The sequence below is a fragment of the Toxorhynchites rutilus genome, chromosome 1, assembly GCF_029784135.1.
Source record: "Toxorhynchites rutilus septentrionalis strain SRP chromosome 1, ASM2978413v1, whole genome shotgun sequence".
NCBI classification, from domain to species: Eukaryota; Metazoa; Arthropoda; class Insecta; order Diptera; family Culicidae; genus Toxorhynchites; species Toxorhynchites rutilus.
In genome coordinates, this window is record NC_073744.1 from 112158481 (window position 1) to 112186264 (window position 27784).

The window sequence follows — 27784 nt, forward strand, 5'->3', positions numbered from 1 at the left end:
ACATCTTTACTGAACGAGCTGAACGAGCTGAACGGCGAGGGATTGAGGGATTCATTACCTGGCCTGACTTGACCTGAAACGCATTCATTCATTCCCTTGGAATTGAAAATTACATTCAAGCGACAAAGTTTATTATGTTTTCTATCCAAATAATACTGCGACCAAATACATTTGGTTTTGTGATTTTTCAATCAAGTGCGATCAAAGTAAGACCACGTTTTTCGGCAATTTATTAGAGGTGCAATGAATCCTAAGAAAGAATTCCCGTTCTACGCGCACTGGCAAACGATGTTTGCTCAACAATTTTTCAAACGAGAAATGGGTATTGTGAGAAAGGATGAGCGAACGCAAAAAATATGTAGACTGATTTGATGCAACAGATATTTTGTCTATTGGAAATGGAATACAAATCATTTCACAATACAAGCAATGTATTATGTATTATACAACTTTCGTGTGATTGCTTTTTTCGCTGAATATTGTGCCTTCAACGTAACGCTCTCGCTTTCGAAGTCCCCCAGATATTCATTTATTCATTCATTCAGAATGGATTCAGAAGCAATTAAACACAAATGATCACTAAATCAAAGATAGTCCTACGTCACCCTTGCGGTTATACCACAGATATAACCCACTTCCTGTTTTTTCCCAAAAAATTCTAGCTCATTGGCTTTAATTTGATATATCGATCATCTCGGTTAAAATTATAACTCCAAAAAGAAAAAAAGAACACATCTGATTTTTGAGTAAAAAATGTAAATGTGTAAAAAATCCTCAGTTTTAAAGGAAAAATATAGAAAATTATAGCACCTTTGGTGCCGAAACCATGTAAACAATAAAAAAATGGAAACAATCAATAATTACGAAAACAAAACTCAAATTTCTTGCAAGTTTGATATTTTTCCAAAAAAAGACTAGCTAATTAACTTCAATTTGATGTGTCAATCATCTTAATCGGCTTAGTGGTTCAAAAGTTATGAGTTTTTGATAAAAGTAATTTTTGGGAAAAGTTAAAAAAATGGAATCACCCAAAAAAAATAATACAGGTTCAATGTTTTACCACAACGAAACCAAGCTACCAATTTTCACGAAAATCTGAAACTCACTATATCGGTTTGGCATGGAATGGCTGAAGTAACACTGCAATAGTTCACAAATTTCAAAGTTCGAGTTTTTCTTGTTGTTTTTCATGTCTTTGATGTGATATAATTCATTTTATATTTGTATATATATTTATATATATATATTTAAACGAAATCATTTGTCAAACAAACTGCAAAACTAAAAACTTTTATACTGTGCCTTAATTTTTTGGGTGTAACATTCAAGGACCCTTCAATAAAAATGGCATTGAAACAACAGAGTAAAACTGACATACAATTATGACGGATGGCTACTTTTTGATTGGCGCGTGCTCCAACTAGCAAACCGCCAATTAAAAAGCACTCCAACTAAAAAAGCGCCAATAAGCGAATGTGTACTGTAAAACTGTAAAAAAAGATGGGTGGGTAATGTCGGGGACATAACCGGAGTGACGTAGGACTATACAAAGGGGACAGCTTTTGCTAAATATATATTTTAAATATATTGTTTTATTGTCTTCTCCTACGTGAATATCTACCTATCTACCTGAAAAATGGATTAGTTTACTGTTTACTCTTTATGAACATGTTGGGGGTTCTGAAAAGAACCTTTGGTGTTGTGTTTTTGCGTTTTTTTACAAACTTGATTCTTGATTTTTTCCTGAAGGCTTTGTACTTAAAGGGTGTGTCACATCAAATTGCATCACGGAAAAAACGCTGTAGAAATTCGCCCAGTAGACCGATCCTTTTGAAAATTTTAGACAGTAAAATAAAAACTATTAAACCACTTTTGGCATTTTCTTTTTATTCATACTTCGAGCCCAAGCCCGTATGCTCGCACCTTCCTCTTTACCCCGTCCATAAGGTTCTGTACAGGTTGGTTGTAGTTTTTTTTTGAACAGAAATCCATTTTCTCTTGAAGTCCGCCTCCGATTTGACAACTTTTGGGTTCTTCCGGAGGGCCTGCTTCATAATCGCCCAATATTTCTCTATTGGGCGAAGCTCCGGTGCGTTGGGCGGGTTCATTTCCTTTGGCACGAAGGTGACCCCGTTGGCTTTGTACCACTCCAACACGTCCTTTGAATAGTGGCACGAAGCGAGATCCGGCCAGAAGATGGTCGGGCCCTCGTGCTGCTTCAATAGTGGTAGTAAGCGCTTCTGTAGGCACTCCTTAAGGTAAACCTGCCCGTTTACCGTGCCGGTCATCACGAAGGGGGCGCTCCGCTTTCCGCAAGAACAGATCGCTTGCCACACCATGTACTTTTTGGCAAACTTGGATAGTTTCTGCTTGCGAATCTCCTCCGGAACGCTGAATTTGTCCTCTGCGGAGAAGAACAACAGGCCCGGCAGCTGACGAAAGTCCGCTTTTGCGTAGGTTTCGTCGTCCATTACCAGGCAATGCGGCTTCGTCAGCATTTCGGTGTACAGCTTCCGGGCTCGCGTCTTCCCCACCATGTTTTGCCTTTCGTCGCGGTTAGGAGCCTTCTGAACCTTGTATGTACGCAGGCCCTCCCGCTGCTTGGTCCGCTGGACGAATGAACTTGACAAATTCAGCTTATTGGCGACATCCCGGACCGAACTTCTCGGATCACGTCTAAACTGCTTAACTACGCGCTTGTGATCTTTTTCACTGACGGAGCATCCATTTTTGCCGTTCTTCACCTTCCGGTCGATGGTTAGGTTCTCGAAGTATCGTTTTAGTACTCTGCTGACCGTGGATTGGACGATTCCCAGCATCTTACCGATGTCCCGATGTGACAACTCCGGATTCTCGAAATGAGTGCACAGGATTAATTCACGACGCTCTTTTTCGTTCGACGACATTTTTCCAAATTTACGAAAAATTGACAGTGAAGCATGGCCAACGTGATCTATACACTCTTATCTGATTATAAGCGAAAGCTGAAGATATAATTCCTAAAAATTAAATTTTTACAGCGTTTTTTCCGTGATGCAATTTGATGTGACACACCCTTTATTAAATGTTCAACGCCGGGCATCTTTCGGCGTATGCACATATCGTACAATTAAAATGATGGCTGTGATAGGGAATGCATAGGTGGTCATCAGCTCATTCACTATCATATATTTCACTATTGAGCACATTACCGTACCTTAAACTGTGGTTTCGGAGACGAATGAATTGTAAGATTTGTAGTCTCCGCAAACAAAGTGAATAAAAATGAAAAAGAACTGAGGTTTTGGAGACGAACTCTACGTTCTGTCGAGAAATAAACGAGCTATAAGCGTTCTGAAAAACCAACAGTAAATACAGGGACGGATGACCTTCGGATTGAAGTTTTTTTAAATAAGAACAGAGCAGCAGGAAATACATAGCTCATCATGTTGCTCCTTAATTATTTCTATACAATGCAGATGTAACGTCAATCAATTTTCAACATAACTTATCAACCAAAGAAAGCAGTTCTTGCTATCGAGAAAATTCGTTAATGCCATCCTGCATACAATGTGTTGTAATTTGAAGCCACTTTTAATTCGGAAACCATGCATGGGTTTGTGGAAACTGAATGATCAATTTAAAAGACCTCAACCACCAATAAGTTCAAGAACAAGCATAAACAAAATAAATTAGTTTATATTATATGTCAAATTATGTCACTTTAGAATGCATTGGTATTGTGAAAAACTTTTAATAACTCTTCTTTGAAAGGTTTAATGGCCCTGAAAGGCGCCGTGTTTTACGGTGGCTGGTTTTGCTACCAAAGCAGCCCGTATAAACAAACTTTTTCCTTCTTCTACCTGCTGCCGTTTTGCGATTGCGTTTGCCACTCGCTGAAACTAGTTGTTGCCACCAAACCGATTGTGGTATGTTCTGTAGGCGGGGTTTCTTATTGTCGTGAGCAGCTACGCAAGCCAACTCGAGAACTCCGGCGGCCGAAATTCTATAACCGCTATTCATTACATTCATTACGATTTGTTCGCTCGTTGGATTCACATGCAGGCTAAAAAGGGTCTTTTTCAGGATCACAAAATTATCTTTAATCTAAAGAGTTTATTGTTTTGTTATCACTCGATATCCTCATCTTGTTCGGTTAAACCTTACTGTTTAGCGATTGCGTTTGCCACTCGTCACAGCTTTCACAGTTGGAAAATTTCTTCCCATCCAGGTTGTGACATGTTGTACAGTAAATTATATTTAATGCGACGTGCCGAAGCACCACTCAGTGTCGCATTGGAGGCGATTTTAACCTGTAATTGAACATTTGCGATGACAGTGGTACAGTGTCGACTTTCAATGTGGGGTCATAATTTGGACCCCGAACTCTATGGTTACAAAAATGTTCAACTAAATATGTCGCATAACATGTAGCTAAATGTCGAACTAATTGTAAATTACTGTACTTTCAATCTGGAAACAATTTAAGAATAGGTGAAAATTGAATAATCAGGAAAGTCCCCAACTATCAAAAAGCTCAGAACAACTGCCAAATTCACATACTCATTAGATCCTGGCAAACAAATTATGAAAAAACCAATTTGTGTTTTATTATTATTTTGGATATTATTTTAGAAAGCATTGAACTGTATTTCGTAAACTCTTTTTTGAAAGGTTTAATGGCCCTGATAAGCGCCTTGTTTTATGGAATGGTTCCAATTTCGAAAACTTTATACTCGTGATTTTGAAAAAAACCATTTCGAACGCCCTCGATGCCGCCTTGTTCTGGATTTGCCACCGAAGCAGAAAAAAGAACAAACTTTTTTCTTCTGCTACCTGCTGCCGTTTTGCGATTGCGTTTGCCAATCGCCACTCGCTGCAACTGCCTGTTGTCTTGATGTCCCCCGAATGTGTTTTGATCCGAATGCAGTTTTTCTTATCGTCGCGAGCAGCTTTGCCAGCTAACTCGATCACTTCGGCGGCCGAAACTAAACACGGTTCGAGCGGGATTTTGCCTTTCCCTTCACCTTTCCTCCTTTGCCATGTCCAGACATGGCTGCTAGGGTTGGTTTGTTGATGTGTTGTGATGCGAACCGATGTGGTGTACGGTTTGAATGAGAATGATCGTTACGGCAGCGGAGCGGGGATTTTTAAGCTGACTGGCTGGCTCGAGAATTACGCATGTTTGAGACTGCGACCAATGTTTCGTTCATTTTTTTCTTTTTCCTTTCCAATCGTGCTTCATTCTATTTCGCTGCTGCTCTGGTTGCCCGTTTTGGTCGGTACGATTTGAGGAGCACAAAATGGACCAATCAAAAATGGGCACATAGTGCATTTGGACAATGCTTGATATTTCACAATTGTTCAATTATTTATCTCAAGAAAAATGAAATGTTATTCGTTACGATAGATGCGTAGATATATTTCCTATCAATTGATGCAAAAACCTTTGCGATCTATTGAGAAATGCTCGAGTTATAAGCGTTCCAAATCTTGTCTAATCAGCATATGCGTACATTGCGAAAATCTGATCTGTACAAATTGTGTACAATTGATGGAAAAACATTGCCATCTGCTCGATTTTTGAAAAAATGCAGTTTTATTTAAGCTATGTTCTTCTTCTTCTTCAATGGCACTAACGTTCCTAGAGGAACTTCGCCGTCTCAACGTAGTATTACTTGCGTCATTTTTATTAGTACTTAGTTAAGATTTCTATGCCAAATAACACGCCTTGAATGCATTCTGAGTGGCGAGCTCTAGAATACGCGTGATCACAGTGCAAGTCGGAGGAAATTTCTTTGACGAACAATTCCCCCGACCAGAACGGGAATCGAACCCGAACACCCGGCATGTTAGTTATGACGCTAACCACTCGGCCACGGGTGCACATTTAAGCTATGTTACCAACGCCAGTTTGTTGTGGAAACAGCAAATTTTAATCGCTGTTTCCACAACCGCTTGGCGTTCATCCATCAAAGTATGGGAGAATCTGTTTCCAAATATTTTCTACAACATACCACCGTTGAGTGGAGCAAGAGGTAGCATCAGAGAGAAGAGTTCTGCACATTTTCCGTCTTTGTAGCGTGTGTCGAGCGGGCCAACGTAGTTGAGAACCCGATTGTAATAACTATTGACAGCATCTTCTATTCCAATCCAAATGCAATTGAAAACATCCGTGTTGAATAAGATAATGCCGTCCGAAATTATCCGATGTAAAGCAAATACAGTTTACGCGAGGATGTTCTGAGTTTTGATATAAGATGCGTTTCGATGGAGATTTTAGACATTACCCTTCGATCAACTCTCAGCTTCAATTCATCCGAAAAAGACATTGAGCAAGTGAGGTAAGTGAACATCGTTAAGATGCTTTGTCCCTTGATTGATGTTGTTATTTGAAATGTTTTGTCTCTTCTCGTTCATTCTATGCCATCAGAACGGATTAAAAATCATATCGCATAAGATTCCAAATTACGTCACATTATAAGGGAAATGGCGCTTGCGCCACATCACAGTGGAAATGGAGCTTACGCCATTCCGTTTTGAAGCTTTTACGGGGTCATTTTTCCACTTTTCTATAAAACTTCGCAGTCGTTTGAAAGGATTTGGTATTCTTTATCGATTTATAACATAAAAAGTAAAATGTCAATTTTGGCGCTTGCGTCACTTTGCGAGATCACGGCAGTGCAGTGTTCCCATTTTTTTGGTGTGCAACAGAGAAGCGTGGAAACTTTATCAGCTCGTTGACCTAAGATCCAACAAACATTTATATTCGATATCATAGAGAGAAATATTGATTGTTCGGAGCTGCTGCAACAGATAAATTTTGATGTACCAACGCGAGCTCTTCGAAGTTTTCCCATCATCGATCTGCCATTTCACAGAACCAGTTACGGACAAAATGGCCCATATAACTAGGCTGACCAAACGTACCGTTTTTTCGACCATTTTTGGTTGTCCCGTCTTTTTACCAATCTGTACCGTATTTTGAGAATAAAAATATATTTCTTCATCATTACTATTAATAAATATTAAATTGGAATTACATTTTAACTTTGTTCAGAGTATTCGCAGGAGAAGAGTTTGTCTGCCAATTGTGTGTTAATGCAGAATAATTGAAGTGTTTTTGCGACTTCGTCGGTGAACATTATGCAGAATTGCTTGAGCATGGTAACGCAATTATATCTTTTTCTTGGACTTTTTATCGAGAGAATCCTCAGTATTTTTGACGGATTACCTTCCTATTTTCACTCACAAGAAGATCGTCTTGTTGTACTACGCTATTAATTTGGAAACCAGGGTCTCAAACTACGTTTACTTTTCACCAAGGATCGTTAGTGTCCTTTCAAACATAAATTGACCATAACATAACATGACATAAAAGGGAGGAAATGTTTTTAACTAATGAGGTGCAAACTATTCTTTAAAGTTAATTTAGGTGGAATACAGGAGGAAATTTCTTAAAACTGTTTCAAAGTAGCACCTTCCTGTCCATATAGATGAGAACATTTTGTTTGGTGAGCGGACAATGATTGAAAGAATTATAATTAACTAGCTGACCCGGCAAACTTCGTCCCGCCCAAAATTTATTTTCGTTATTACATTCACATTTTCTTACTTAGCGCACGTTCATGGGTCCAATCGCAGAACTGATCATTAATTGATTTTCTAATCTACCTTTTAAAATTATTTTTTACTATAAAATTTTAGTACTTCTACCAAAACTCGACATTATAATATCAGATTATTTTCAGAGACAATTCTCGTGCAAGATTTTTCATCCACTTGCAAATAACACGTTTCTCCGTTACATGGAATAGAAGTTTGATATAGAAAATGATAGAATGAAGACAGCCCTAAATCGGACAATTCCTATCTCGAGTTTTGCTCTTATCCGGGGTCGGACAAGATTAAATTCAACTTGTTGAAGAATCTTCCCGACTTGGCAAAACAGCGTTTGCTGAACTTGTTCAACAAGTTTCTGGAGCTGAATATTGTCCCGCATGACTGGAGACAAGTGAGAGTGATAGCCATACGAAAACCCAACAAGCCGGCTTGCGATCACAACTCGTATAGGCCGATTGCAATGTTATCCTGTATCCGTAAATTGTTAGAGAAAATTATTCTACTTCGTTTGGACAAGTGGGTCGAAACGAACAATTTGCTGTCAAATACGCAGTTTGGCTTCCGCCGGGGTAAAGGGACGAATGATTGTCTCACGCTGCTATCTTCTGAAATTCAAATTGCATTTGCTCGTAAAGAACAAATGGCTTCTATTATTCTTGATATCAAAGGGGCATTTGATTCAGTTTCCATGGAAATTCTCTCAGCGAAGCTTCATAATCGTGGACTTTCACCAAATCTCAATAATTTCCTGTACAATTTACTGTCAGAAAAGCACATGGTTTTTTCTCATGGCAGCTCGAAATCTTCTCGTTACAGTTTTATGGGTCTACCGCAAGGCTCCTGTCTAAGCCCCCTCTTGTACAGTTTTTACGTCAATGATATGGACAGCTTACTTACTATGCAAGGATGGAGTTTACTTCGCAAATATTCTTTTTTCGTTATCCCCCTTCGTTGTTTCTATTCTAGCGGCTGCATAAGTTGTCTGTTATTGACAGCTCTGTTCGGGAAAGCATACAAATGGACAGAACAAATGTATAGGGAAATGGGAATGTTTCCAATTTTCATCAATTTAAACCATATACAGGCTATGGGATTGTAATGTATAGCATATCAAACAAAACTTAGAAAATTTCAGATTCGATTGGTATTCAAATCGTTAAAATCCGTTCGCAGCAAAAATAGTTATAACGTTAACTTTAATTCATGAAAACGTGACCTGTTTTCTGATTCGACACAGGAATATTAAAGAAGTTTCTCGGCAACCTTTTCAGGATGCCAAAAATAACTTCGGCCAGGAATTTTTAGAAAAATTAGAAATGCAATACGAGCGATGAATAAAAATATATAGTTCGAGAGTTTTTAAAGCAGTTTTCTCTGTGACCTTCTCAGGTCAGAATGGAACTATTTTCGAAATTTATTTTGCGTTTTCAGAATCACATTACTGCCCACAGTGAATCCTGATTCTTCTCACTCATTCCCACTAACAATTTTTGCTTTCATGATCGCAAGCGAACCACGGTATAGAGGCAACGATTCTGGTCGCAAATATCACACTAACATTCCTATCATTCCCCTGGTGGCTGTAGAGACGTGGCCGGCGTCGTTACTGACTATTTAATGCTCGAATCACCGAAACTTGCATAATGAGAATGATTTGCTTATCCCAAGGAACCGGTCAACTACGAAGTGTACAGTCTACCCAAGCTCAAGCTTAAGATGAACGCTTCTCGACGAAATCCGATGGGAGAAAGAGGAGGCTAGCGATGGCCAATGCGTTGAATAATGCTTTAATTCATTTAATTATTCATATAAATGTGTTTTTCATTCAAAAATTATATAAACGTTTTCATGGCTTCCGTGTCCCGTTTTTATTCCTGAACTATTTGGTCAGCCTACATATAACTCATGTCTGAGATTTTAACGCAGTTTGCCATGTTCATGATTTTGGTATGTCCAAGAATCAGTCTTCAGAATGCAACTCGGTACTGATGCGTAACAAGATTTTTGTACACAGTTGAGCTCCCAATCCTTGTGTATACTAGAACTTTGGCGAATGAGCACGCTCCGAAACACAGATGAAGTGTTTTGTTGTCAGTGGCGTTTTTGCGCCCAGTTTCGCGCTGAGTTTTGCCCTGAATTTCGCGCCATATTTCTATTCCTGTTTCACAGCGCGCTTGAATCAGGTTTGCTTTCTCTGTTAACCCTTTCCCGTACAACATCGAGTCTCACTCGTGGGTACTTGAATAACATAGGGCGCTAGAACGCTCAGCATGCTAGTGAAATCACTTGATGTGTGACGTATTAAATAATACGGGAAGGGGTTAAGGGATTTTTCTTCACACAAGCCTGAGACGAACCAGCCCAGGAGGCTGAAACTCTCAAAAATGAAGAATGAAAAAAATCTTCACACAAGCGTATACGGTTCGTGTGGAGGCGCGCTGTTGCTTTTTTGCTTTGCTTGGAACGAGCGCAAAGTACGTAGAATAGGAGGTAAGAGAAAGTTCCTGTGTATACACACAGAGAGCGCATGTGTTACAATTTAGTAAAAGCATTCGCTCCTTGGATCGGGAACGGGAACGACACTGCTCCGGTATAACCTCTCCACACATTTGTTTATCGGTTTTGCATTATTTTTATAGTACAGGTGCGATAATTTTACTGTTTGAAATTTTAAAATAATTAAGTGAACTGCTATTTTATCATTTCGAAACATATTTTGAGACAGTTCTTGTGTTATAATTTAAAAAATTAAAAAAATGTTTGAATTTATATGGATTCGATCGATGGTTTATTACTATTTTTTGCTTTTTTTCTTTGCCTGCCACTACTTGAACAAAGCAGGTAGTAGACTACCTTCTTATCCTACGTACTTTGGAACGAGCGAAGACAAAGCGGGCGCTAGAATTTGATGTGTGTTTGTATAAAATGAGGCGCGCATCGCACAAGTGAGAAGATAGAGACGAATGAACTGAAAAATTTAAACCCTCTTAAAGCCAAAAAGAAGAAGAAGAACAAGTAAGAAGAGATGTTTAGTATTTGAATTCTGCGCCGGGTACATTATGCGCTGTCGTGTTTATGAATTTTGTGCACTTCGCACCAAGAGAGAATACGTGTTTGCTTTGCACGTGCGCTGATGAAAATTAAACTCAAGCGCAGCGCTGCGTATGTTTTCTGAGGACTGCCAAGAATACTTTTGAGGCTAGTATTAGAGACACAATTGTAAATCGAAGACGAGGGTGAATAAAAATATCGATCCGCCGTATTCGAAATGGTTTTCTCTTCTTTTCTATCCATGTTTCACCTCCACCTACCCGAATATAAAATTATAGTTTCGATCTAATTAAATGAAAAATACATGAACTGTATTTTAGGTTCAAAACTCAAACAAAGTGCACATCGGGAACGTAACGTACGTGACGGGACCCATTCATATTATACAAACGAACGGTAACAGTTCGAGCCCTATTCAACAATCCATCATCAACTCAACGCAATCTACCTCACATCATCCACGCGAAGGACAAATGAAAGTTAAACCCAGTGAAGTAGGAATAGAAAAGGAAGAACGAAACAGAGACGACATATTTCTCTCGAATGTTTGTACGTATAGCTGAAAAAAGTAATACAAATTTTTGATTTTGTACTTTCTTGGATCCAGCGAAAAATATTGATACCACAGTACTACGCATGGTTAATCGCCGGACATGGCTTGCGCAGCCAGCATTGGACCATCAAGCACTAGAAACTCCTGTCCCCTACGTAGTCATCTGTACGAATGCAACCTGCCATTAGAATAAGTATGATATGTTTACCTCACTCAATTACTTTTAGCACATACGGCCACCGAATCAGCCGACACCCAAGCTGATATGGTATACATGGTTAGGAACATTCAATGCTTCCATATAGAATCGAGACGATGGAATGACATTGCTTACAATTTCCTGGTTGGAAACGATGGAAACGTCTACGAAGGCCGGAGTTGGACGGGACTCGGGGCACACACGTACGGCTACAATACACGCTCGATCGGTATCAGCTTTGTGGGCTGCTACATGAATGAGCTTCCCGCTAGAGTTGCGCTCGAGGCATGTAAATTGCTTATTGAGAGGTATAATTCGATCTGACTGAACTTATCGCTACGTACGTACGTGAAATTGTATTTTAGGGGAGTTCAAGAAGGTTACATCCAACCAGATTATAAACTAGTGGCGCATTGTCAGTGCAGTGCAACGGAGAGTCCCGGACGTATGCTTTTCGAAGAAATTAAAAAATGGCCCCATTGGACGTCAGAACCTTGAATTAACAAAAATATGTTTTGTTCAAAATCACTTTTCTATAAATGATATTAATGATCAGCTTTTTTTTTTCTCGGGCAACACAAACTAGTCAACTGCATCGTTGAAGAACACTTTCGCACTACTCAGATTACAAAATAGAAGATCGAATTCCTGTTGGACCATATTGAGTCGTCGCCTAGTAAGAGCAAAAGTTTGTAACAATTTGTCACCGTCATTCGTCTGTTGGTGCTGTGTATCTAATTTTTCAATTTCTTTAGTGTATTTGTTTTTTACCGAGCGAAACCAATGCAGTGAGTTGAATTTGGACGTCTGATCCAGCAGTTTTAAAATATAAGCGATTCCTAAAAGACAGATTGAGTATTATTAAACTTTGAACGGTGAATGACTGAAACTTACCCATGGCGAATCCATCATCTGTAAATAAGGCACCCATTTTATCTCGTTTGGCTAACTTTTCCTTTGCCTTCAAGATGTACTCCACAAAGTTTATCGTCAACGGTGGAATGATCATATAGAATGTTTGAAGATGAATGTTCTCGGCATGACGCAGATTTAAAAATGCGTTGACCAGCAACCGAAAGTAGTTGGTATCAATCCTATAATTCTGACAAAGACTGTTGATATCCAATTCTAGTATCTCAGCCGCACTGACAGTCATTTCATGAAGTTCCTCCTCCTTGGCGTAATTGGCGAAGTTCAGTTCTTCGTCGATTATGGGTAAATATACTTTCGCTTCCGTACACTCATGCAAGGCCCCCGATCGTATCATACGTATATAACCAATCGCATTGCCTTAGGAGAAAAAAAATTGTTACGAGATTCTCTTATCTAGTTTCTCGATCTACCCACCAATGTGAGAAATCAATTTGCGGAACAAATCCATGTATGTTTCTCCAGTATCGGACAAGCCAAGATTTTTTATCTTCCTATTGAACTGATGAGCGCGGTTATAGTCATAGGTTTGGTTCAGAGCATCCGCGTTTTCAAGGAAGTATTTGGCGTCGCTTGTCAGTCGAGCTTTTATTTGTTCATCGTACAGGAAATGCGAGAAGGCGAAAAACTTTTGTCGTAGAAATTGGAATGTATAGTTGACCTGCAGAAAATGTGGGAAAATACAAAAAATATCTAACAACGAGAAGACAAATGAACTTAATAATATAACAAAATAATGCTTGCATCTAAAAACGATTTAGGTTTGGGTAGACTCTTAAATCAAATGTTGGTCCTCGTGAGTGAAGCTATACGAAGAACATAATAAAGGGTGTCCCACATCAAATTGCATCACGGAAAAAACGCCACAGAAAATTACCTAGTTGACCGATCCTTTTCAAACTTTCAGACAATAAAATATGACCCATTAGTATTTTTTAGCATTTTTTTTTTTCATTCAACTTCAATACAATAGCCTATGCTCGCACCTTACAATAAGTTTTACTCATAAGGTTCTGTACAACATCTGACTGCATCTGACTTCTTCTGTACGGGAATTCACTTCATAATAGCCCAGTATTGTTCGACGGGCCTGAGTTACAGTGTGTTGGGAGGGGCGGTTTATGTCCTTGGGTACCAAAATGACTCCGTGACACGTGTTGCTTCAACAGAGGAAGCAGACTCTTCTGTAGACACTCCTTGAGGAAGATCTGCCCGTTTACAGTCCCGGTTGTGTCACGAACGGCGCACTCCGTTTGGCACATGAGCAGATCACTTGCCAAATCATGTATTTATTGGCAAACTTTTTCTGCTTTGATACTTCCTCCGGAACACCAAACTTCTTCTGGGCGCTGAAGAACAGTAGCCTCGGAAGCTGCTGGAAGACCGCTTTGACGTAGATCTCATCATCCATGATGAGACAATGCACCTTCTCAGCATTTGGATGTACAGTTTCCGGGTCCGTGTCCTTTCCCACCATATTTTGTCGTTCGTCACGATTTGGAACCTTCTGCACTTTGTACGTAAGTAGTCCCTCGCGGTCGCTGTATGAACGCAAGACTTGGACAGATTCAACATTTTGGCCACATCGAAGGAAGCTGCGGAATCTCATTTGCTCCAACGCTTACACGACACGCTTGAGATCCTGATCACTTAAAGAAGATCATCCATTCTGACCGCATTTCTCCTTCGATGCTCAGTGTTTCGTAGTAACGTTTAATCACACGACCCACCGTTGATTGCACGATTCCGAGTTGTTTTCCGATGAGAGAGTTAGGGATTTTCTAGGTACATATGCAAAATAAATTCACGACGTTGCTCGTGGCGCAATTTTTCCTAATTTTTGTAAAACTGACAGCGATAAAATACAGTGTAAACAATAGACTCTAAACTACTTCTACCAGATTTTCAAGAGAAGACTTTTTAGGACAACCCTATTCGTCATACCAAGTAGTATTGATGTTCGTTTGTTTTGTTTTGTTTCGTATTTTCTCGTAAACCTCTGATTGTGATCCGCATTTTACATTGATTCGTTCGATAACCGTACCCTTATAGTTTTCCCGTTGGAGTTCGGTGCATATTTGTTCTAGTAAGCGCGTGAAACGTGTCGCGAGTGAGTGCTATTTTTTGTTTTGTTCACACTGACTAGCATAGATGCTAATTCCCTCCACCCTAATTTTTTCGCCTGAAGCGACATCTTCAGGACTGTAGGAGAACCAATACTTTGTGTATCGCGTGGTATACTTGTAGGTGATTTTTTAGTTCGATCGTGCGATACATCTGTTCAATATGAATTCCACTTCCCATTCATGTGCGAAACGATATCACGTATTCGCACGTTAATATTTTGGAAACCTCAATTGACACCGAATCAGCATATAGAAGACACCATTATAATAACGCGACGCACATTAGAAAGTTCTGTGGAGGCCTCTGCTCTGATCGACACAATCCGGCCACTTGGTACCAACGTTCATCTCAGCCGTCGCGGTCCTGCTGTCGAATCTGTAACCGAGGTCCTCCAATTCGCTCTTTCAGGCAAGTACATTAGTTATGATGAACTTCCACTTCCTAATCGCCATTCCGCTTCCAGAAATCGTCAACATTCTGGCGAAACATTTGCACCACGCACACAAAGTATAACGCATAACCAATCTTATCCGGGACGCTCACAACAAAGTACCATGGAACACCCCGATCGCTTTGACCCAGTCGCGCTTCCAGTCAGTCGTCCCGAACCTGTGGTCAGAAGTCGAGAGGGGATACTCAAAATGCCATTTGCAGGCGAGTACATGAATTCCGAATATCTTCCGATGCCCGATACCTCTCCGGTTTCCAGATCTACACCATCACCAACTCGTTCAAACTCTGCAGAACATATGCTCTGTATTTATTACCAGAACGTCGGAGGTACTAACTCGTTCAGTGTTGACTACCGTCTCGCGTGTTCGTCTGATATCTACGATATCATCGTCCTCACTGACACCAGGTTGGATGATAGCGCCCATTCGCATCAACTGTTTGGCCCTGGCTGTGATGTCTTTCGAGCTGACCGTAGTCCCTTGAATAGTTGGAAGACGACAGGAGGAGACGTTGCTATCGCAGTTCGCCAAAGCTGGAAGGCACTGATGCTCGACAACGCACTCGTGAAACACGTTTCTCATCATCTTTGTTTGCTGCTATCCCTTAACACGAAGGCACTCACTACTTTCGAAATAACTACTGCTCCCGTCAACTTTTAATTCTTCAAAGCTGATATCGAAAGCACTTTTTTTTAAAATTTATTTCGTTAACTATATATATATATATATATATATATATATATATATATATATATATATATATATATATATATATATATATATATATATATATATATATATATATATATATATATTAGCTGACCCTGCAAACTTCGACCCGCCCACAATTTATTTTTCGTTATCACATCCACGTTTTCTTACTAAGCGCTAATACTACCCTTTAAAATTACCTTTTACTATAAAATGGTCAGTACTTCTACCAAAACTCGTCATTATAATATCAGATTATTTTCAGACACAATTATCGTTCAATATTCTTCAACCACTTGCTAATAACATGTTTCTCCGTTACATGGAATAAATGTTTGATACCGAAAATATGATAGAATAAAGACAGCCCTAAATCAGACAATTCCTTTCTCGAGTTTTGCTCTTATCAACACATTCGGCGATTCATTTTTATTTATATAGATAGAAGACGATATAGGAGTGCGTTTTATCACATTAAAATCCATTTCCATTTTCGAACAAAGATCAAATTCGTTAGCGCAAACATTTGTGTTTCATTTGTATGGCAGCCTCCCCTTGGAGAGGGAGAGTAATGTCAAACCACCTTAGAAACATTTATTGCCTCCTAAAACCTCCACATGCCAAATTTGGTTCTGTTTTCTTGATTAGTTCTTGAGTTATGCAGAAATTTGTGTTTCATTTCTATGACAGCCCCCTAAGAGAGGGGGAGGAGTGTCTAACCTCTATAGAAACTTTTATTGCATCCTAAAACCTCCACATGCCAAATTTGACTCCATTTGCTTGATTAGTTTTCGAGTTATGCAAGAATTTGTGTTTCATTTGTATGTCAGACCCCCCTAAGAGAGGGGGAGGAGTGTCTAACCTCTATAGAAACTTTTATTGCGTCCTAAAACCTCCACATGCCAAATTTGACTCCATTTGCTTGATTAGTTTTCGAGTTATGCAAGAATTTGTGTTTCATTTGTATGTCAGACCCCCCTCAGAGAGTGGGGAGGAGTGTCTAACCTCTATAGAAACATTTATTGCATCCTAAAACCTCCACATGCTAAATTTGGTTTCGTTTGCTTGATTGATTCTCGAGAAATGCAGAAATTTGTGTTTCATTTGTATGGCAGCCCCCCTAACAGAGGGGGAGGAGTGTCTAACCTCTATAGAAACTTTTATTGCATCCTAAAACCTCCACATGCCAAATTTGACTCCATTTGCTTGATTAATTTTCGAGTTATGCAAAAATTTGTGTTTCATTTGTATGTCAGACCCCCTAAGAGAGGGGGAGGAGTGTCTAACCTCTATAGAAACTTTTATTACATCCTAAAACCTCCACATGCCAAATTTGACTCCATTTGCTTGATTAGTTTTCGAGTTATGCAAGAATTTGTGTTTCATTTGTATGGCAGCTGATGTTTATGAACAATCTTTTTCATCACACAAAAGTGTTACAATGACTAAATTCTGCTGTTATGATTTTTGTCCCACATTTTTATGCATTCAACGCACTGTGAGTTATCTTGTGTGAGTGACCACTCTGTTTGATACTGAATACCGTTATTTATTACTCATAGGAGCACCATATTGATTCGTGAACAGGTTCATTAGACATCAAACTTCGTTTAGGAAAAGCATAAATTGATACTTGGTTGGGTAAAATATAAGATTAGCATGGTTTCTTGCTGTGGTGGCTGAGAGCAGACAAACGACCAGAACAGTAAAAAAGGTATGGTGGCTGAGAGCAGACAAACGACCACAAAAAGTTAATACCTGGACCACGTTGCTTAAACTTTCATCTCTTAACAACTCTTCCAACAATTTTGACACACTCAATAGTCCATATTCATCAGTGTTGATAAAATTTAGATAGGAATCCTCTTTCTTCCAAACCTTCCAGGACTCAACCGGAAACTGGGATGGATAATCAGCAATATTTAACTGAGATCGACCATGTGCTATATCATAACTGAAGCTGGATAAAAGATAAGGTCATCTCTGCATTATGTTAGCCGCGATAGGAGGAATGCCCTTCTTCGGGTTGAAGATGCTCAGTAACGGTTTGTGATCCGTTCGGATACAGAACTGATTGCCAGCCAAAAATAAGAAAAACTTATTGACGCAGTAGATAACAGCGAATGCTTCGCGGTCGATAACACTAAAGGGTGTGTCACATCAAATTGCATCACGGAAAAAACGCTGTAGAAATTTAATTTTTAGGAATTATATCTTCAGCTTTCGCTTATAATCAGATAAGAGTGTATAGATCACGTTGGCCATGCTTCACTGTCAATTTTTCGTAAATTTGGAAAAATGTCGTCGAACGAAAAAGAGCGTCGTGAATTAATCCTGTGCACTCATTTCGAGAATCCGGAGTTGTCACATCGGGACATCGGTAAGATTCTGGGAATCGTCCAATCCACGGTCAGCAGAGTACTAAAACGATACTTCGAGAACCTAACCATCGACCGGAAGGTGAAGAACGGCAAAAATGGATGCTCCGTCAGTGAAAAAGATCACAAGCGCGTAGTTAAGCAGTTTAGACGTGATCCGAGAAGTTCGGTCCGGGATGTCGCCAATAAGCTGAATTTGTCAAGTTCATTCGTCCAGCGGACCAAGCAGCGGGAGGGCCTGCGTACATACAATGTTCAGAAGGCTCCTAACCGCGACGAAAGGCAAAACATGGTGGGGAAGACGCGAGCCCGGAAGCTGTACACCAAAATGCTGACGAAGCCGCATTGCCTGGTAATGGACGACGAAACCTACGTCAAAGCGGACTTTCGTCAGCTGCCGGGCCTGTTGTTCTTCTCCGCAGAGGACAAATTCAGCGTTCCGGAGGAGATTCGCAAGCAGAAACTATCCAAGTTTGCCAAAAAGTACATGGTGTGGCAAGCGATCTGCTCTTGCGGAAAGCGGAGCGCCCCCTTCGTGATGACCGGCACGGTAAACGGGCAGGTTTACCGTAAGGAGTGCCTACAGAAGCGCTTACTACCACTATTGAAGCAGCACAAGGGCCCGACCATCTTCTGGCCGGATCTCGCTTCGTGCCACTATTCAAAGGACGTGTTGGAGTGGTACGAAGCCAATGGGGTCACCTTCGTGCCAAAGGAAATGAACCCGCCCAACGCGCCGGAGCTTCGCCCAATAGAGAAATATTGGGCGATTATGAAGCAGGCCCTCCGGAAGAACCCAGAAGTTGTCAAATCGGAGGCGGACTTCAAGAGAAAATGGATTTCTGTTAAAAAAAAACTACAACCTGACGTTGTACAGAACCTTATGGACGGGGTAAAGAGGAAGGTGCGAGCATACGGGCTTGGGCTCGAAGTATGGATAAAAAGAAAATGCCAAAAGTTGTTTAATAGTTTTTATTTTACTGTCTAAAATTTTCAAAAGGATCGGTCTACTAGGTGAATTTCTACAGCGTTTTTTCCGTGATGCAATTTGATGTGACACACCCTTTATAATTCGCTTCAACTGGGTGAAAAATCCTGGAAGCAAAAGCCACTAACCGCTCATTTTTTCCTTTTCTTTGACTCAACACACTTGAAACACCTCGATTGGAGGTGTTAAAAACAGTTCCGCTTCAAGATTGAAATGTGCCAAGGTCACGTTTTTACAAATTTCATCCTTAATGGTCTGGAATGTTTTCTTGCATTCCCCGTTTCATTCAAACTTTGAACCCTTACGAAGTAGGGCTTATAGTGGACTCATAATATTCGCGCGACTCGGTATAAACTTAGCGTAGTAGTCAACTAAACCAGCAAAAGCCCTTACATCAGGCACTTTCTTTGCCTCGGGAGCATCTCTTATTGCACCAATTCGCTCATTAGTCTTCTTCAAACCATCTTTTGTAATAACATAGCCTACAAACGTCAACCGGCTTTTGAAAAACTGACACTTGTCTTTGAAACTCCTTTCACACCACAGAACAGTTTGTCTAATTCACGCTGGACTATTCCCGAGTCCGGCTTGACTCCGAAAGGCAACCGATTTATTAGATACACACCCTGAGTTAGTGCTCCCGAGGCCGAGTGGTTAGCGTCACACCTAACATGCCGGGGGTTCGGGTTCGATTCTCGTTCTGGTCGGGGGAATTTTTCGTCGAAGGAATTTCATCCGACTTCCATTGTGGTCACGCGTATTCTAGAGCTTTCCGCTCAGAATGCATTCAAGGCGTGTTATCTGGCGTAGAAATCTCAGCTATGTACTAATCAAAATGTAAAAGAATATGTTTGGCAGTTCTCAAATTTTCAATAAAAATTTAGATATGGATGCAATTTCGTTCAATCGGATCTCTGCACGGGTTGAAAAACTTCATTGCTTCGGGGTTGATTCGAGAACAATCGTATATTTTATCCGAATTACTTTATTGAAGCTCGATGTTTATTTACTTCACGTTTACTGCCGAACTTTTAATATGAACGTGAACGTGAACAAAATAGTTCTATTCACCACGACAACTCAGTTCGAAATGTAGTTCACCGTGAAATGATTGTACTATTCCACAACCTGTTCAAGTTTACGTTCACGGGAACTCTAATGGCGGGTTTACATTAGGGAGATCTATAGCTATAGATGGATTTAGTCACGTGAAAATAGGTGTAAACGGGTGAGAATAAATATGATACACTTATTCGAGGTATATATAACATGAATAAATTCAGCATATGTAAACGCTTGTGAATTTCTCACTGGTGAGAAATCACTAAAGTAGGATGCAGTTCTACTTCAGGTGAATAAATTGACCGAAGATATGAATATATTCATTATAGAAGTTCACGCTAGTGTAAACGGTTGATGCGATTTCTATAAATCTCGTCATATTTCTTCACATGAATATATCACTAGTCTAAACCCACCCTAAACCAGGCTAAACTTGAATGGCTGAGAACTTTTTTCACCTTTCTTCTGTGTTGTGAGGCTAGTAGCTTCTTGGTAAGTGTTGCTAAACTGCTAGTTATCCATATCTTACAGTTATTTTCACCCATTACCTTTATAATTGGGAGTGTATGTTATTTACGGGCAATTGGGAGTAGGATCGCTGCAAAAAAAAAATCGAAGGCCGGTTCAGGTCCATGGGGAGATTGATTTAGGACCACCATTTTTGCATTTTCGATGGTGTCGGAAAAGGGGACTTCCGATTTGGCCTCTGTTTTCCTTTTTCAGTACTCACGAATCACACGAAAACCTATTTTAGGAGTTATAGTATTCTTTTCAATGTCGAAGTCGCCAAAAAAAAAGAGAAATTTATGTGGTGAATGACCGTTGCAAATTAGAGGGCGGGGTCAGGACCACCTTCGCCTAGTGAGCGTTTAAACGAATTTTACAAAACCATACGCGGCGTTCGAATCCGCGGCCATAGAATATACGACGAAATACTGATTCAATTTCATCTTGCGCGTATGAATTGCGATTGCGAAATCCAAAAATCTGAGTTCAATCCGCCTCGCACAATATCAAAACTATATTCAACATACGTATAACATATCATCAATTAAAAATACTCACAGTTGTATTTATTATCCCACTGCCATGCCTCCTCAGCGAGTTAGCGATGTGTTCGATGTTGACCGTGTTTAGGAAATTATTGCTGCTGAATTGTTCAATGAATATTTGGAAGTTCAAATTGTACACATAATGACTAACGAAATGTTCGATGTTGTGCATAATTTCCAGCACATCTAAGCCTTGCTCAAGTGTTTGCTTCGGCAACTGATCCTCAATGGTGTCAATCTTGTACGTTGCCGCCTGGCAGCGCATTTCCTTATAAATTTTCCAATCGTGCTGGGAAATGGAAGCTAATGCGTAATACGTGCAGCTTAGATGATTCTTTACGTACTCTTTAACGTAATGATATTGACTCCCCACTAGAAAAGGCTCCACGTGCACCAGGGAGTGTATGTTGCTTAACTTCAATGCGCTATCGTTGAATGGGTTGACAGGCTCTATTTGCGCCGTTTTGCCGTAATAATCGAGGCGTATGTACGATTCGATATGATTGCTTATTTGGTCTATTAAATTGTCGTTGAAAAATTTCTTCTGTTGTTTCTCTAGCTTGACGACTACATTTAGCGTACCTTTATCAGAGGAAATCTTCCTCAAAGTATCACAGCACGTTGAAGCGGATTGTGCTATGTACTTGATGTTGTTCTGGGACAAATTCTGTTCATAATAATCAGCTACGTAATGGGCAAAAAACGATGAATGCCAGAAGAGAATCTTCGTATCGCACAAACGACGTAGCTTTGACTGAAGATTGGATAACGTATTGAGTTGGTCCAAAAGGACGCGAATTTTCTCATAGCTTTCTGGGGTCATTGTTTGCCGAGGATCAGTTATTGAGAATGCCAAACTGGCAATAGCTAATCTGGTACGATTCGCAGGTCCACTTACACACCGTTCAATCACGTGAAAAGCAGATAGCTTGTCAACGATTGCTTCACTTTTCTTCAGCTTCGCTTGTTTGGCTTCATAGATAATTTTTTTCTGTGGATAATTAATGATTTGAAATCAGCGAGAATGATTCAACAATATTTTATAAACTATACCTTCGAATGTCCTACGATGACGCAAATTTTATGTTGCAAATGTTGGATAACAAACTGATTGGTCTCTGCAATTGCTTGTTGATGACTGTCGAAAAAATTCGACAAACATTGCAGATATTCGATTAATTTTCCTACGCATTGAAACAACTGGGTGCTGATGGATTCATCCATATATACATGTAACGACGTAATAGATTGCACAAGAAAACTAATTTCTTGGCAATAATGCACCCCTTCAAAGATTAATTCACATTTCTGGCGTAAAGTTTCTAGAGTTGTGTCAGACTTCGTTGTCTTGAAGGCGGCACTTGCTCTCACCAACCAGCTACTGATCTGAACACAGTAAATAAAAATATCTTTTGTCAAAGTCTTCTTCCTACGAGCTTGATACAACTCTCGTGCTTTCTGGTAGTTATTCCGATCACAATCGCGGATAGTCTTGTGGCCGTATCTACGAAAAAACTCATCCGGAACCCACACGACTTTACCTATTATGGGTGCGCCACAAAACTACAAATACAAAATAATTGTAAAATGGCATCTTTCTAACATAAATCATAAATACCTTCTCATTCACGTCCAACAATCCTTTTAGAATTTTACCATCGATGCTAACGAATATATAATGATACAAATTCACCATTGCATTCAGTTTTATGACATTGGCTACTTCGTCATTGCATGAGGAATAAGCATTATAGGAAGCTGCTTCGGATAAACGATGCCTGAGATACCTAACGAATTTCTCGGATAGTAAAGTCGCTGATTCTAGTACCACTTTCTGTTTGGCATTAAACAACGCTTCCAAAATATGCTAAAAACGAAATTTGTTAGAAAAATGTCGCTCATTCGCTCAACTTCCATACCTTGTAAGCATTTTCGTCGAACCATATTGATATTTCGTCAAGAGCTTTATTTAGATCAGTAATTTGCTCTGTTCCGAGTGGCTTACCAAGCTTATTCGAATTAATTTTCAGAGACCTAATCTGCTTTACGTAGAATTTCCAATAAGTCTGAAAGGTTGAGCTTCTCAAAATCTCATCAAACAGTAAAGGTAGTAAAACTAAATCTGCTAAACAATTGAACATGGGCTGTGAAGAATATAAGAAATATATCGAAATATATCACTTTCGCATAGCATCCCAAATCCTTACATCCATTTCCCAGTTGGAGTGATTGAACTGGCTGATTTTATTCGCGTCGTCAAAAAGTGCCCCTAGCTGCAGTACAATGATGACGGCCACTTCAACTATTCTCTCGAAATAGCATTTAATACGGGTGAACAGTTCAAATTTGTCGCTTATCGCTAGCAAAGATGAACGCGACACGGTGACAGTACTCTCCTCGCGTAACTGTTCCGTATTGCGATCCAGCGCTTCATCGAAGCACAAAAACTCCTGCAAACATCCATCGAATTCCTCCTTCAGGCAATCTACTTCCTGGCATAAGGCACTGAACGAATAGAGGATTTTGTTCAAAATTTTATTATCGGTATCTATCAACTGCATGCAGCCTATATCCTCCTTCGAACAATCTATTCGTATGGATACGGTCGGGAATGCTACTTCCCTTGCATAAATCTTGTGTCCAATTCTCTGAAGCTGGAGGTCGTATTCCTCCAGGAAAAGTCCGAATTCCTTGATCTGAGTGGCTCCATAATAGTCTGTATATGAAATGACAAACGCTGTGAATCGTGCACAAATAATTTGGCATTTAGCACGAGAACATACTTAAATTTTGTTGATTCCGATGCATTGTGAAACATTTAGTCTACCGGTTTGTTGTCTGCTATTGACAAGTATTTTAATATTCAACGCGATATGTTTTAGAGTTTTGAGTATAAAACAGAACAAGTGGGTAAATGAAAACAGACCTAATCAAAATAAATATGCGAGACCGCTCATAGTTCATCCGATAAGTGTAGTCTCGTTAATCGTTTGAAGTGCTGGTACATACTGAGGTGGGACAATAAGTGAATGTACATACAGTAAAACTCCGATTATCCGCGAAATAGTCTGGCAATACCACCGCGAATAACGAACATCGCGGATAACGTAACAACAAACCTAAAAATGCGACAGCAAGCAAAATAAAGATATTTCAGCATGAAAACTGTGAGGTACGTGAGAGACATAACATCCTATCCCTCGCAGTTGACAGTATAACAGTGATGTTGTGGTGGAGCCGATCTGGCATAGTGGTAACATCCATACTTCTCACTCTAAAGATCAAGAGATCAATTCTCACTCCCGACATTCTTCCAAAATGGAAGTTAAAAGTGACGAACCAGTCAAAAGTGTTGAAAGTCACTATAATACAGAAAAAAACAGTAATGTTGATATTATATCCTGGCAGCACTAGATACATTGGGTATCATTTTCTCTCACAACAGACAACTGTCGAATCGGTAAGTCATAGTCAATATTTCCTCCCTGGGTCTGGTGATTTCCCTATAGGTTTATTCTGTCTACATTGAGGAACCTTAACAGTAAATATATGAATGCTTCACAAAAACTATTTTATCAATATAGAAATCATTAAACACTCCATATGGTTTAGGGTGCGTCTGCTCTCCATGTTAGGGGCGGCGCCTTCGCTGTCTCCCGGGCAAAGGAGATACATCCAAATAATGGAGGTAAAATCACGACGAATAGTAAGAATGCGGTTGACAGGAGGACGATTCAGCGCGGAGAACAAAGGGCGCTGAGAAAACCAAGCAGATAGCGCTATGCATCAGGTTCAAAGGTGGATGAGGAAACCAATCAAAGAGGCCGGAATGTACCATCCTCAAGCGGCACTGTAGAGAGCATCACTACCACGCAAAAAAGGGGGACTTGGAATCGTCGACATATCTGCACTGTGTGTTGCCCAAATACAACTGCGCGAGTACTTCACAGAACGCGTCAACCAAAACGCACTGTACCGGGTAGTCTGCGCCGCTGACAGAGGATATAACTATCTGCACTTGGCGCAAGCGTAGTACTAGCTCAACTGCAATTTGCAGACAGTGGAGCCCCCACCCCCATCAACTGGACCGGCAAGGCCGCATCTTATCTGTGGCTGACGCGAGGTGGACTCTCTCCAGTAGTAGAAGTCGGCATGGGAGCCATCCAGGACAAGATAATGCAGACGAGAAACTGCAGGCGAAAACATGGAGCACATTATGGGAGGCTGACCCGTTTTGGCCAACGCAGCTTACACCGAACGCCATAACAACGTGGCCCGCATCGTTCATCGACAACTGGCGCTCCAATGTGGTCTACTGGAAGACAACGTACCCAACTTCCGGTACCTGCCTGCACCTGTCCTGGAAAATGACCTTTCAAGCTGTACTGGGATCGTACTGTTCTGACCGACCTCTCGATCCACTACAATAGTACAGATATTATGGTGTATGACAAGAGCTCCATTGTTCGACAATTCCTCGGTCAAGACTAAAAAGCACGAGCATGTAGATACGTGCATTACGCAGAGCCTAGTCCCCATTTGGTCGGTATCAAGTCAGAGTGGACCAAGTCGCAAAATTAAAAAAATCGAGTTATTGATTGCATTAGGTTAAACGTTTTGCAAGCTACATTCCTCATTTATCAGACTTGGAAAATCACGCGTACAGCAAGACTAACTCAACGAAATTGTTTTGAACGCTCATTGAAAATCCCTTATAGCACCAAACTTCAAACTCGTTTTTCTCGAATTCATAAAATTGTCACAAGGTCTGACTTAACACCGACCATTTGGTATTCAGAAGCCCGGGGGTAGGTGAATATTCTGGCTAGGTTCGCCTAGTCAAGAAGTGAGATAATTCTGCCAAAAAAAACTGAGCAGCATGAATAAAAATTGACAGCACCGAACCAAATCACTTGGTAAACATTGTTTCCATTGACTTTCTCTTGAGTTAATAAATCAGATGTGAAAACTTGTTTTTGTATTTGATAGTTTAGACGCTGATTAAAAACATTTTTCATTGAAATATTTAAATTGAAATAACTACATTTTTCATGAATTATTGCTAACGTTTGAAATCATGAAAGCACAACTGACTTAATTGCAATTCAATTTTACTTCACGCCAAATGTTAGGTTTTTATTTTGCTGAACGCTAGTATTATATTATACATGAGCCTAGGGGTTTAACTCTTTTGAAACACCAAATAGTAGCCCGGGCCGTTTGTTATATGTACTCAAAACCGTCAAACGGTTTGCAAAGAACAAAAAAAGAAAATTAGCTTCTGACAGGAAGTTCAACTGTCCAACTGAAAATGATAAGTGAATACTAGTGTGTCAAATAATAGGGTGGAATGGTAAATGAAGTATATGTGGATCGGTAAACAAAAAAAAATCGTAATTGATTACATTGAATATGAAGTTTAAGGAGAAGAAACAAAACACAAGTTGAAAATACTTACGATTTCGTTATATTTTGAGATAAAATACACATTAAATTATGAAGTTACTTTATTTTTAATGGATAGCTATGATATTGTGATTTATTCCCATTATTTTATTCTTATTATTAGTCTTATTCTAAGGCATCGGGAGTAGTAGCTTTTTCGGTGAAATAAAACAACTATCACAATAAAGTCATATGAATATATGGTTCTACTGCTACTTCTTCTTCTTCTTGAATGGCGTTAACTCCCCCTGTGGAACTTTTGCCGTCTCAACGTATGCATTAACTAGCGTAATTTATTAATACTTAGTTGAGATTTTCTAAGCCAAATAACACGCCTTGAATGTATTCCGAGGGGCAAGCTCTAGAATACGCGTGATCACAGTGTCGAAGGAAATTTCTTTGACGAGAAAATCCCCCGGCCAGAACGGGAATCGAACCCGAACACCCGGCATGATAATGTGAGACGCTAACCACTCGGCCACGGGTGCACCACTACTGGAATTGAATAATTGAGAATGATAAATATGAGTCATGAAGATTAGCAATATTTCATTTCGTTTCATTTCTTAAAAAGTGCTTGCATGATGATCGCTGCCATCCTCCTAGTATTGATATTATTTTTCGCTGTATAATTGCCCATGTTGCCGCGGCCCGGAAGACACTCGCTTAAGATGTTCGTCCCTCCGTCATATACAGACGTAATTCGCTAACTGGACTATCTTCAACTGGACTTATCTATAACAGGGCTGCAAAGCAATTATGTATCAATAATAGATGTCATCTTCAATTTGAAGTATTGATTTTGCTGTTTTACAATCAGTTAGCGAGTAAAATTCAATAATTGTATTGATTTTCTGGTTCAATTAACAAACGACCACTGTATGGGTGACACTTTCCTCGTTGCTTTGACGAAATCTTGCATGAAATTTGAGTGATGCATGAAATCTTGCATATTAATACTTCAACATTTGTTTAATAGAACGAATTATTGCACACGATTTTGTGTTGCATACATTCATGAAAAATAGTCCGCATGACTCAGCTGTACACGTACAATGCTTGTACAGTTTCAAGTCTGTTCATTATATTACATGCGATTAGCATTTTTGAGAAAGTGTTCCACCTTACAAAATACCTTGGTTGTGAGCATTTCCCATCTTTGTGTACGTTATATACCCTGGGAAATTGATTGATGCTTATGGGTTAAATAACGCAGGTAACGCATGGCGCTACG

At 39.8% G+C, this 27784-nt stretch overlaps 2 protein-coding genes across 4 annotated transcripts in view; one reads left to right on the plus strand and one right to left on the minus strand.

Moving 5' to 3' along the window:
• The window catches only part of LOC129767813 (peptidoglycan-recognition protein LE-like), a 30331-nt gene extending 17861 nt beyond the window's left edge, over window positions 1–12470 (plus strand). For all 3 annotated transcript variants that reach the window (XM_055769045.1, XM_055769037.1, XM_055769027.1), the window contains exons 5-8: window positions 10974–11202; window positions 11261–11371; window positions 11434–11713; window positions 11771–12470. In XM_055769045.1, the coding sequence (XP_055625020.1) occupies window positions 10974–11202; window positions 11261–11371; window positions 11434–11713; window positions 11771–11903 (753 nt within the window). In that variant the 3' untranslated portion in view covers window positions 11904–12470. The remainder of the gene's footprint in view (window positions 1–10973; window positions 11203–11260; window positions 11372–11433; window positions 11714–11770) is intronic.
• Window positions 11245–24054, minus strand: LOC129767803 (WASH complex subunit 4). The gene is made up of 9 exons (XM_055769015.1): window positions 23889–24054; window positions 23313–23821; window positions 23025–23249; window positions 22724–22972; window positions 22159–22668; window positions 21119–22096; window positions 12753–12996; window positions 12300–12695; window positions 11245–12244 (listed from the first exon to the last, which is right to left on the minus strand). Exons 1-9 carry the CDS (start codon window positions 23911–23913, stop codon window positions 11988–11990), a joined length of 3393 nt encoding a protein of 1130 aa, XP_055624990.1. The 5' UTR covers window positions 23914–24054; the 3' UTR covers window positions 11245–11987.
• Window positions 24055–27784: the final 3730 nt, after the last annotated feature.